This window comes from Polypterus senegalus, chromosome 3 (assembly GCF_016835505.1).
Source record: "Polypterus senegalus isolate Bchr_013 chromosome 3, ASM1683550v1, whole genome shotgun sequence".
Classification (NCBI taxonomy): Eukaryota; Metazoa; Chordata; class Cladistia; order Polypteriformes; family Polypteridae; genus Polypterus; species Polypterus senegalus.
This window is the reverse complement of record NC_053156.1, coordinates 56,695,348-56,708,820: the sequence shown is the minus strand read 5'-3', so window position 1 is coordinate 56,708,820 and position 13,473 is coordinate 56,695,348. Positions and strand designations below refer to the sequence as shown.

At 43.0% G+C, this 13,473-nt stretch overlaps 1 protein-coding gene across 3 annotated transcripts in view; it reads left to right on the top strand.

The window, feature by feature from the left end:
* Window positions 1-13,473, top strand: part of gls2b (glutaminase 2b (liver, mitochondrial)) — a 66,707-nt gene that overhangs the window by 19,018 nt on the left and 34,216 nt on the right. For all 3 annotated transcript variants that reach the window (XM_039747258.1, XM_039747259.1, XM_039747260.1), the window contains exons 5-6: window positions 9,170-9,249; window positions 9,390-9,553. In XM_039747258.1, coding sequence (XP_039603192.1) covers window positions 9,170-9,249; window positions 9,390-9,553 — 244 coding nt within the window. The remainder of the gene's footprint in view (window positions 1-9,169; window positions 9,250-9,389; window positions 9,554-13,473) is intronic.

The following is a 13,473-nucleotide window of genomic DNA, read 5'->3' as shown; positions in this document are numbered from 1 at the left end:
GGGAAACAAATCCCAAGGCATTGGGCGCCTCCTGGCGGTGGCCACGGGCCCCTACAGGGAAGAACTTCCAAGCCCTTGACCCGTGGCTCCCAAAACAACCCGGAAGGCGCACCCCACGTGATCCAGGCGGGCTCTGACCCTCTTCCGTCCCTCCTGGCGCCCCGGCCGGGTCATAGCCCCTGGCATCCCTGACAGTGCCCCACAGCCAGCGAAGACCACTCGTGGGTAAGAGCGACCCGTCCCGCGAGGGCAGCAGAGCTCCGAAACGGGTCCCACTCGAGGATAGCCGGGGTCCGGCCCCGCACTCCCAGCAGGGACAGGGGCGGAGACACAATCCCGACACCAACCCATGGTGCATCCCTGTGCCTCGCACAGGTTGTGCTCCCCCCTTTTACCGGCACCCCGGGCCTCCTCGGTAGGCACCCCCTCCGGGACCTCCACGCCTTTGTTCTGAGCCACTCGTTCCCCGTTGGCTCCTCCAGCTGCGAGCGCACCTGCGCACCGACAGAGAGATCCTTCTGCAGACGGCCCGACATCAGAGGGCTGTTCCGCCACGAAGGGGTTCCTTCAACTCGCCCGGGGTCCGTCCCTACAAAAGAGAACACAGGGGCAGAACCGCTGCCAAAGCACCCAGCTCGTGCCACGCACGGGCAGCGCCCTCCAACCGCACCCCGCACTTGCCTGATCGGCACCCTCTCCGCTGCTTCCGTGTCCCTCTCGACGATGGAGTCGCCGGCGCCGCCGCTCTCTCCGCCCGGCCTCAGGGATTCCCTCTGCTCTCCCAGAGGGCAGCCAGCCACACGCGTGCACCCAGCAACGCTGCTCACCTTATCGGAGGAATCGCACCCAGCCCTTTATTCCTCCCTTCACTCTGGGACGCCCTGACGGTTTGAGACTCCTTATGGAATAAAAGGCGCCTCTGTCCCGCTCTGTCCCTATAGTGCGGCGCAAGACCGCAGCCAACTCGGGGCGGAGGGCGCTAGGACCCGGGGCACTTAGCAGCCCGTGTCCCTTCAGCGTCCTCACGGACTCCCCTCGCCGCCATGCAGTCCGGCGCCGCACCTCCTGTCGGAGGGCTGCTTACTCGGAACTGATCATTGTCTTCACAGCCTTTTTCAGCAGCCCCTCCCATATGCTTTACGGAGTCGGCTGTACTCACCGTCTCCGCTGTACCTCTCCGGCTGGAGATTCCAGCGTCGCGCCGTCCCGTTGTCGATAGTAACGTTCTCAGCGCCGCGAGCGCCTTCTTCTCCAGTACCAGCACCTCAGCCCGGAGGGCACATAGCACCTGTAACACACGCTGCCCGGCGGGCTGAAGGGACGCCTCCAGCTCCGCCAAAGCAGCCGGCAAAGACAGGAAGTTAACCGGCGAGCCTACCTGACTGTCGGCCTCCGGCGCCGCCACTTCCTGTGGGCCTTCTCCTCCGCCCAATCGGGTCTCCCCTGCCCGTGATGGACATTCCCTGGTCCCGCTCTCTACAGTCATCGGCGGGCACGCAAGACACACCGTCCAATCGCGTGCCTGTCAGGGGGAGGGACTTCCGGTCCGCGGCCATCTTGGCTCCCTTTCTGCGGCGGCGACGCGTTTGCCGGCAGCCTTGCTGTTGCCAGCGCCTCTCGAGCTGCAGCGTCTCCTCGCAGCCCTCGCGGCTGCCGCTGTGCTGCCGGAGCCCGCAAACCAGCATGCGCCCGCCACTGACGCGGATCCTGGAGGTCCCTGCCTGGAAAACAAAACACGCCCGGCCCCAAGGGCGGCTGCCGATAGGCAGGGAACTCACCTCCCAGGTCCCGTCATACCGAGAAGCGTCCTCGGCGTGGCCTCTCCGGCGCCATGCCGTCCCGGCGCCTCCAGCAACGCGCGCGTGCCGGAGCTGCACTCTTCCAATGCACCGCCCGCCCGCTTCAGGGAATAACGGCCCTCCTGCGGACCCCTGGCGTCCGTGGGGTTCCTTACCCAGCGGGGCTGTGTGCACGCAGCACCCGCTGTACGTGGGTGGGGTCCCCTGCTGCACCGGGCCGTCCACAACAATATTTTTTTGTACAGGTCTCCGCCTTGTAACAGGCGGAGCATCCTGCCGACTACGCCAGATGTGAACGGTACCCGGGCACAGACAGGCGGACATGTTGTTTTGACACCACCACACGCTTATTTACAATCTATTTACAATTATAATGGTCACCAAGACCCCAGTTCATTGGTCACAAAGACCTAAACACGTGCACAAAAACCCCCAAATACCCAATGTCCTGGCCACAATGCCTTTCTTCGGCCGCCTCCACTCTCCACAGCTTCGTCCTACCTCCACCCGACTCCAGCCTTGAATGACGGAGACGGCCTTTTATGAAGGACCCGGATGAGCCCCAGGTGTTCCCGGCAATCTTCTGGCCACGCCCCAGCGTGGCGGAAGTGTCGGCTGTCCTCCCGGCTGCTCCCGGGCACCGTCTCAGTCTTCCCCCCAGCACTTCCTGGTGTGGCAGGAGTGCTGGGGAAACAAATCCCAAGGCATTGGGGCGCCTCCTGGCGGTGGCCACGGGCCCCTACAGGGAAGAGCTTCCAAGCCCTTGACCCGTGGCTCCCAAAACAACCCGAAGGCGCACCCCACGTGATCAGGCGGGCTCTGACCCTCTTCCGGTCCCTCCTGGCGCCCCGCCGGGTCATAGCCCCTGGCATCCCTGACAATATATATATATATATATATATATATATATATATATATATATATATATATATATATATATATATATATATATATATATATATATATATATATATATATATATATATGTATATGAGAATGTTCTTGGCTTACTTTGTGGAAGATTTGTAAAGGAAAATAATAGCACCAGAAGAGTTTAAAGTGGAAATAACTCACAGGACGTAGCAAAGAAAGACAAAGATTAGAAGAGATTGGGTGCAGGTCGAGGCTCATTATCTCCTAAATTTAATCTGGATGGCTTAGTTCTTTAAGGACAGATCCAACCTTATGTCAAACCTTAGATGAAGGATGATCTAATGTAATGTCGGTGCACATAGATGCAGTGGCTCTTGGCTGTGTTGGTGTTTGGTTGTGTTAATGTGTTTGTATGGAATATGTGTGAGGTGTGCTAAGATACATTTGTATAGTTATACAGACTTGCCTAATATTGGAATATGATGCCATATGCACATTCCAAGTAGTTACAAGCAGATTCACAACATACTGCAGGATATAGCAAGACCTCCAAGGTTTGCTTGGATTGTTATAAGTTCCAAGTGGTGGCGCAGATGGGTCGGGTGTACAAGCAGACACAAGGATACCAGGCGGGCCTTCTGGTTAGACTAAGGAAGCAGTTGCATAAACCCCTAATACCGTGTACCTTCCTCACAAACGCCATATTCATTGTCCACAAATTAGACAATCTTCTATGTCCGTGAATGTTGTGTGATGATCATTACGGAAGCCTGGTTGCACCTGCTTATTCTGGACACCATTGGGCAGCTGGTAGGCCATACCATCTACTGTTTTGACAGGAACAGAGACTCCTGTAAGAAAAAAGGTGGGGGTATTTGCATTTATATAAACAATGATTAACATAAAAACAGCAAGATTTTATACTCTCACTGCTCTCCTGATTTGGAAGCAATAGCAGTTTTATGCAGACTTTTCTATCTGCCAAGTGAGATGACACCAGTGATCATTACTGCTGTTTATATCCCTCCTAACGTTAACATAAGCTCAGCTGTCGCCTGCCTACAAAATATGATCAACAAATATTAACAGGCCTGTCCCGATGGAGTACACATTGTAGCTGGTGATTTTAATCAAGCATGCAGAAAAAATTTGCTAGTTAAATTTGTGCAATATGTACAATGTTCCACAATGGGAAAGAACATGCTAGACCGTGTTTATTCCAACATAAAGCATGCTTACAGAGCCCTTCCTCTCCCATATCCGGGGTTGCATGACCACCTCTCATTGTTACTCATCCTCTATACCAGGCATGTCAAACATGCGGCCCCCAGGCCGCATGTGACCCGCAACAGAAATCTGTGTGGCCCACATGACAGATCCTAGTTAGCACTAAACTTGTACAAAATGATTACTATCGTTTGTGATTGAATCATTCTGCATCTACGGCGTTACTTATTGACTTTTCTTACTTCTGCCTTCTGACAAAAGCACGTTTTCCCATGGCATTACGGTACCGGAAACATCATCTGCTAGTATAGTTGCAGTCGCGAAGTCGCAACTAAAGTGCTAGGCTGTGGTCCGTGGCCCACTACCAGGCTGCGAGAGTACTGCCAGCAACGGAGACTCACTCAGTGAAGGGCTACAGCAAAAAGGCTGACCCCTTCACTGAGGACACTTTTCAGAACGCTAGGCTGGTGGGGCTTTGCAGCGGCGCAAAAAGTGTAGAGAGACCGCGTGAGAGAGAGTATTACAACAAAGTATGTTTATGTTTCTGACAGTTTTCCCATATGACACGAGTTCACAGAAGTCTCGTTACTACGAAGTACATTCAGCAGCAGATACTTTAATTACAACGAAGTGACCTTGAAATGCTTGAATGAATCATCCACAGAGCAGTTAGTTCTGCGGTCACAGCTCAGTTGTGGACATTTACACAATGATCCCCAAACAGAAACACTGTAAAAAAATATTCTTTCTTCGAACATTCCTCGTACTGTTTTTTTGCTGTTTTAGTTTTGTGTGTTTTTAAGTGATACATTTTCCTTATTGCTCGTAAACATTTGAAAAACATCTATTAGAATTTAACTCATTATCTCCCTTCTATAGAAACGGCATACAGTAATCCCTCGCTATATCGCGCTTTGACTTTCGTGGTTTCACTCTATCGCGGATTTTAAATGTAAGCATATCTAAATATATATCATGGATTTTTCAGCTGGTTACGCTTTCTGCGGACAATGGGTCTTTTAATTTAGGTTACATGCTTCCTCAGTTTGATTGCCCAGTTGATTTCATACAAGGGATGCTATTGGCGGTTGGCTTAAAAGCTACCCAATCAGAGCATGTATTACATATTAACTAAAACTCCTCAATGCTATAAGATATGCTTCCCGCGTGGCGCTTGTTTGCTTCTCTCTATCTTTCTCACTTCTGCCTGACGGAGGGTGTGAGCAGAGGGCTGTTTGCACAGAGGACACGGACGCTCTTCTACAAAATGCCGCTTTATCGCGGTGCTTCTGTATACTTAAAAGCATGTATTGATTTTTGATTGTTTGCTTTTCTTTGCAAGCTCTCTCTGACATTTTCTGCTCTGACGGCTCCTTTAAAGATAAGATATATTTGCTTTCTTTTAATTGTGAGAAAGAACTGTCATCTCTGTCTTGTCATGGAGCACAGTTTAAACGTTTGACTAAAGGGTGTTATTTCATGTCTAGAGGGCTCTAATAATGTTAACAGTGTGGGAGAGTTTATAAGGGCTTAAAATATATAAAAATAACCATACAAACATATGGTTTCTACTTCGCGGATTTTCACCTATCGCGGGGTCTGGAACGCAACCCCCGCGATCGAGGAGGGATTACTGTACTTGTTATATGCAAAAAAGAAGATACATTGCAAACGTATGCTAACTGCTGCATTTGAAGACGCCGAAAAAGCCGTTTTTATGTGGTTGTTATGATGCTTGTTCGAGAAACATTCATATTAATGCGTCACTCATTCAAGAATATATGAGGTTTTTAAACTCTCATGGTACCTAGACAAACAATCTCACACGTGCCAATAGCGCTTCGGGATGCACTTCAGCGTGTCGTTCCTGTTGGGTGGGGGGTGGATCCCAGATCCCAAAAGAGTTCAAAAACCTCACAATATGAAGAAGGAAAGGATAATTTGGCTTCTGATTGATAATGGTGCTGACCAGAACATGCTTCAGCACTTAGATAATGTTCAGGTTGAATTCCTCCCATCCAATTGCACGGCAGTGCTTCAGCCATTGGATTTGGGCATCATTCACACCCTGAAAATGTATCATCGCAAGGAAATGCCGAGAAAAGTTCTCGTCAGCATAACTTGTAGACAGGAGAAGATTAAAATAATGCAAAAGAAGCTATTGAAGCTGCTTCCATTTCCAACATCCTATCTTTGTGATGCACGTTTTCTGCAGTGACAGCAACCAAAACGAGATTACGGAGTATACTGAATATACATACCACACTTCGCGTGTCATTGTCTTCCATCCTCCCCAGATGGGATTGTCTGGTTGCAGGAAAACAAGCTTAGGGCTCTCACTGATTCTGCATTATAGTAAGCTGTATAATTTCTATTACTAAATTATAACTTAATAACAATAGAAATGTAATGTAAATTGTGTATAAAACTGGCCTACGAACCCGCCCATAATCACCCCATAAACTCCAACCTCCAACAACCCACCGGTCCCTGGAAAATGTTGCTTCTAGTAAAGCGGTCCTTGGTGTCAAACAGGTTGCGGACCCCTGGGCTACACTACTGGCTAGGCTGCTGAGACTGGCCACTGGGCAGAACTAACCATTACGAGTAGTAATAGCTCGCATATTTTCACGTTTTTTTGCTCTAGTTTTATGTAATTTTGTGATAGTATTGTAACAAACAGTGCAGACTACAGCTGAAGATGTGAAGTGGACGCAAGAGGTTGGTGAGTTGTTTATTAACAGATTTTTGTGATTTTGAGTTTGTATAATTAGTGTAGGTCACGGGGCTTTTTGCATATCGGATTTCAGTTCACACGAACAGGACTTTGCGCTGTTTACATCACCATACTCTTACAACGTTGAGAATGCGCCTGAGAATATCCAAATGGAATTGATTGAACTGCAGTCAGATTCTATTCTGAAGGCAAAATACAATGAAGTTGGTGTGCCAGGCTTGTATGCTTACCTGCCACCCTCGTATGTGCAGATCCATAAGTTGGCATCGAGAGTCCTGTCTATGTTCGGAAACACTTACCTTTGTGAGCAATTGTTTTCATTAATGAAAGCTACCAAAACCCCACATCCCTCAAGAATTACTGTCGAGCACCTTTCATCCCTCATAAAAGTTGCAGCTGATTGTTGAAGTTGAAGATTTCAAGCCTGATATTGACAAACTGGTTACTAACAAGAGATGCCAAGTGTTGGGACAAAAGAAATAAATCTCACAGTGTAAGACTCCTATATAAGCAATGAATACAATATAATGAATATAATATAATACTATAAGGACCTAGCTAAGAGGCTAAGACTCTAATTGTACGCTGTTGTACGGAGATTGTATGGAAATAAATTGCTTTTCTTTAAACTTTAAGTGTTACATTTTTTTAAGTTTTCAGTATTGGAAAGAAAGCTACAGTAACTGTATAATAGTATTTGTTACAGTGCGGCCCACTGACGCACGTATGGCAGTTGAAGCGGCCCACCAATGGTAGTGAGTTTGACATGCCTGCTCTATACTCTCCTGGAAAATGACGCTAGCCATAAAAAAACTATCAAAACCTGGCCTGAGGGAGCCCTCTTGCAGCTACAGAATTGTCCATATTTGAACAATTAAATTTAGAGGATCACCTAAGCTGTACTAGGCTCTATTAAGTTCTGTACTGATATCTTTACAGTGGATAAACACATATGGGTCTACCCCAATCAATCAAAAACCATGGATGACCAGTGAGGTTCAGTCACTGTTAAGAACCCAAGACATATATTTCAGGAAAGAGGATAGGGCCCAGTAGACAGAAGCAAGAGCAAATCTGTGGAGAGGGTTCAAAACAGATGGTCCATAAGAGCAAGGTAGTGTCCAGGATGACACACAATAACTCATGGATTGTGTGGCAGCTACTTAAGCAGTACACATGTACACTGATGCCTCATTGGCAGTAGAACTAAATTATGCTACTTCCACTGACTCCTTGATGCGACATACTCACTTTTCTGCAACTTCAATTGAGACAGGTGTTCAAGACAGTGAATCCGAGGAAAGCTTGCTGGAACAGAAGGTATACTTGGAATGGCAGCTTAAGCTTGTGCTGACCAGTCATTACTAAGATATTTAATCTGTCAGTAATGCAGGCCACCATTTCCCCCCACCTTGATTTTGTTGGATACTATCATCCCTGTCCCTAAAAAGTCAGTCATTAATAACCTTAATGACTACAGACTGATTGCATTGACAGTCTTGAAATGTTTTGAAAGACTTATTGTTCAGCATGTTGAAGCCAGGCTCTATCCTAGCATATGCCCTTACCTATTTGCTTATAGATCAAGTAGATGAATGGAAGACACCATAAATACAGCCCTCCATTCTGCCCCACAGTGATGAGCCACCTGGAACACCTAGGGACCTATGTAAGGATGCTGTTTGTCGATTATACTTTGGTGTTTAATACAATCATTCCTGCCATACTAATTGATATATATTTATATATGTATGGTATTTATTTGTTATAAAATGTGGGTTTTTTATATTATTTGTTTGTCATTGTTTGCTATACTTGCACTGTTTACAGATTAGCCTTTACAATTTCATTGTAATGGTACAATGACAATCAAGGTGTTCTATTCTGTGAAGGCTTCTATGAGGGTCATCAGAAGGCAGTCTTGCCTGAAAGAATCAGCACTTTGTACAGCTGTTCTGAACCCAGTTGTGATTTTAGGTTTTTTTGTATGGAAGTGAACCTTTTATGAAGCGGGAAATTGTGTCTAGTGTCTGGAGGTGAGTTGTATTTAGAGCTTATTGAAAGCAATGAAAGGAGCCAAAGATACAGAGAGAGCGAGAAAGAGAAAAATTGAGATGTTATTTTCATAATGTATTATTGATACTACTGTACTTCTCAATTATCATTTATTTCTTACTCTTTTCATCTTTGTGCCTGTCTGTCTTTTTTTTTGTAGTTCCTACTTTTCTTGTTTTTTTTGTTTAACATTTTTGATGTTACTGAGGTGGGCTGGCACCCTGCCCAGGATTTGTTCTTGCATTGTGCCCTGTGCTGGCTGGGATTGGCTCCAGCAGACCCCATAACCCTGTGTTAGGATATAGTAGGTTGGACAATGACTGCCTGACTAAATGATTTTTGATGTTACTTTGTTTCCCAAGTAATTTGCTTTTTTTCTATTTTTTCCTCTGTTTTTTATGTATTCCTAAGTATTAGTTGTCTGCCTGAACCTTGAGTGTGGTTATAAGATGCCTAACTTATTCATGTTTTCTTGTAGGTTGCTGACTACATTCCTCAGCTTGCCAAGTTTAGCCCAGACCTATGGGGCGTGTCTCTGTGCACTGTGGATGGTCAGAGGTGAGTAGTTATGCATTCAACTTAATGTACAGTACACTGTGACTTCCTTCATGTTTCTTCTAAAATAGGACTTTAGACACATTTTGATATTTGTGACCAATAGGAGGTCTTCGATACAGCTTATGTCATGATTGTTTCAGGCACTCTGTTGGTGACACCAGGATACCCTTCTGCCTCCAGTCCTGTGTTAAACCCCTGGAGTATGCGATTGCCATCAACGAAGTAGGAACTGAGCGTGTGCATCGCTATGTGGGCAAGGAACCTAGTGGGCTCAGATTTAACAAACTTTTCCTGAATGATGAAGGTAGGTCTATGAAACATCCAGAGCTGAAGTGGCACAGTAAGAATTTTAATTAGAATATTACATACCTTAATACTACAACAGGTTTTTCATAAGCTTCTCAAAGGGGCACTGCAACAAATAGAGATATAACATAATTTAACACTAGAAGAACCAGAACTGACACCAGTTGGCATTGTGCTTTTAAATCTTTAAATATCTCATCAGTTTGCTTGTAATGCTCTTGTCCATCCTTGATGGAAGTGTGAATCGCTGTCTCTCTTCTCGAGCTTGCACTTGATGGCATTTGAATATCCATTATCTTGTCAAACCCTCTCCTGCCGCTGTTACTGACATTACTTGTTTCTTACATGTGAATTTCTGCCTGTCTTCAGCAGACAACTATGAAATAATCAAGGAAAAGTAAAAAAAAATCACACTTATAATCCACCATATTATTTCACTACACTATTTTGGATAGCTGCTCATGTAAGTAACAAATGTATATCCTAGATACTATTCCCTATTTTGGTTAGATCAGACCTGATTGCCAAGGAGAAACAGTGTGACTGGTGTTGTGAGCCATAGACAATATGAGAAAAGTCACTGCTCATAGTGATTTCATATCACTTTGCATAGCAAATAAGGTACTTGCACAAAGAACCTTTATGGGCCTGTAAACCAAATGAGATGCTATTTTTTTCCTTTTGGCTATGAAGCTATGCAATATTCCATATGTATAAATGTAAAATAATCATTATATGTTTTTGAAAATAAAGTTTTTTCTTTTAATGTATTCATTTGATTTCTTTTCCTCTGAAATAATATATCATTCTCAAAGGATAATAGAGTTTGAGCTCCTTCATGAATCTAGAAAACCCATATTCAACAGAAAATCTAAAGGGGTACCATTGTCCATTTTTCTTACTCATAGGAGCACTGCACTAGAGAAAGGGAAAGGTCTACACATAGACAAAAAGAAAATTAATTTTAATTACAAAATGAGAGACACGGACCTAAAGGAAGAAGTCTAACGAAAATGCTTTACAGATTTATGCTGGTTCAAAATTCTCATTGTCTAGGCAATTAAAAAGGTTAACAAAAGGGTATGAAAACTATTGAATATAAATGAAGGAACATTATGCTAAGACTCTATAATGTACTTATGAAACTACACTGGAGTATTATGTTTGTTTGTGGTCATCATGTTGTTAAAAGACGCAACATATCTTGAAGCTATTCAGAGAAGAGCAATGAAGTAGATCCCAAGAATAAAGGTCATGTTCTACTCTGATAGGCTAAGGGAGTTAAACTTGTAAAGTCTTCACCACATAAGACTATATGTGGAAGTAGTGCACATCTTCAGAATTCACAAAGTCATTGTTAAAATTTCCCCAGCACAATATGTTCATTAAAATAGTAAATCACATGTTCAATGACAGTGGTGGAAGTTATGAGAACGAACAGGTAGTCAGAAGGCATTCTGTGCATAACTGACTGTGGGACTCTGAAACAAACTATTGAGTTATATAGTTGAACCAAAAACCTTGACAACTAAAAAAGGAACTGGATGAGGTATTGGGAAACCTATTTCCTAACCAAATGCATTTCATGCTGTTCTTAATAATCTGGGAGAACTGCCATGTCACTGAAAAAGTTTCAAAAGAATGTGTATGCTCTTATTTGTTAGTTAACTAATATATTTAAAGTATGGACTGTTGGACTATGCTTATTGGTAGAAATGCACAAAACATCATTGAAAGTAGAAAAATAAAGTCTGATATCAGGATTGGTTAAATTAACCTAAACAGACAATGTGATAACATCACACTTTGTTGCCCAGAATTACTCAGGTAGATTCTGGCCCCAGCAACCTTGTATTAAAATGTGTAGGATTGAGAAACTACTGAATAAAGAGCAAGTGGTATGTTCACATTCAAGTTTATTCTCCCATAGACAGAGTACAGCAAACTTCTTACTTGCATGCCTTACCTTTAATAATGCACACCACTCTGTGGTTCAGTGTACAAGAAGTACTAAGTCAAACATATATTATTCCTTGTAACCTCTGGAGTCTTTTTACAGAAGAGATCTAGAGTAAAACTAACCTGAAAATCTCATAGATTATGGGCATTTATTGCCATAAATATAGTTCATACCTGTAAATGTGATGCTGTTAAAATATTTTGCGCTGAAGGAAACAAACAACTTGACAATTAATCCTTATATAAACAAAATGTTTTCTTTATATAAACAAAGATGTCTAAGTACAGCTTAGTTTATGTAGAATTAAAGTGATATAATTTCTACTATATTTACCGGCTTATTTGTACTTTCTTATTCTATAAACCTAAAGAAATTGGGCATATTTGCTTAAACATTAAGGGAACATCAGCAGTATATAATCATAAAATACTTTACTTTTATCAAAGCCAAGCAGTGAAATGCACATATTATATTATCAATATACATTACTTAAAAGGTTAATAAAACTAATTACAAAATGCCTGTTCTCTTATTCAAATGAGGCTACAGAAATTAGTCACCAGTGTTTGGTTTGTAGAATGAGAAAGTGTATCAATTAGTCCATCTATTCTTTAACCTGTTTCCTAACTGCTATAACAGCTCAGTGTCGCAGACAGTTTAGAGAGCCTTCAGCACAACTTCAAAAAATAGAACGAGCAAGTGTTGTCAATCATGACACGCCATTTTGAATTATCTGCCTTTAAAAGATGTACATATTTTTTCTGACGTTTTACTAAGATTTCAGGATTTGAGCTTTGTTTTGGTGAAATACATGATTGAGGTTCTCTGACTGCGTTCTTTCTTCTGTAATATCATGGGGGCATGGTGGTGCAATGATTGGCACTGCTGCCACACAGCTCAGGTCACCTTTTTGGCCAAAATAATGAAACATATATAGAATAAACAAGTTATCCATAATAATGTATTATAATAAAATTAATTATAATATAATTATATATTATATTTAGTTTATATAATTATGATTATATAATTTATACATATAATTATATAATATAATTATAATAGTGATATAATAAACAGATATTATTTTAAAGTATTAATTGTGTCAATTGCAAGTATTCAAAGTTCTTGGCTAGACTGCTGCATAGAGTAGGTCCACCTTTTTCAGTTGCAGCTGACGTCTTTGAATTGCCTGCCATCAACAGGGATTCTGAGCGACTGTGAAGTTGGTTTTAAATGGGTCTGACATTATCAAATATTAGACAGTAAAACCATCAGACTGAGAAATGTTAAAAGCCATTAAGCAAATACAAGTCATTACCGGAACCAGGATAGTAAAACCATAACTCAGGTTGATAAGTGGAATTGTATGAGTCTTTAACCAGAAAGTTTGTTCAAGGCTTTTTGGTAGTGTTTGCCAATGAGCAGGTTGATCTTCGAGTGCCACATCTGTATAAGAGAAGGAGATTTATTACTATTTACAACACATTTCTGTCTTTTTGATAGAGGGAAAGTACAAAGCATCAGCACAGACAGTTTGGAGAACTTTAGCATGACTTCAAAAAGTAGAACAAGCCAGAAGCTTCAATCATGACAAGCTACTTTGAATTTTCTGCCTTTAAAAGATCTACGTATTTTTTCTGACTTTTGACTATGTTTTCAGCATTTCCGCTTTGTTTTGGTAAAACTTGATTGCGCCTCTCTGTCTGTGTACTTTCTTCTTTGATATCACAGAAGCACTGTGTTGAAATGGTTGACACTGCACTGCTCAGGTCATCTAATTGGCGGAAATAATCAGTCCAATATTGTTGGCAGACCTTTCCCTAACCCTCAGGGACACGTTAAAGAAGACTGCACCATTATAATCCACTCAAATGAAGTTTAGTTAGTCCTTCCTCATTGACTTTAATGCAGTTTGCCAAGTTTGGTGAATTTAGTGAACATTTCCGTGAATTTAG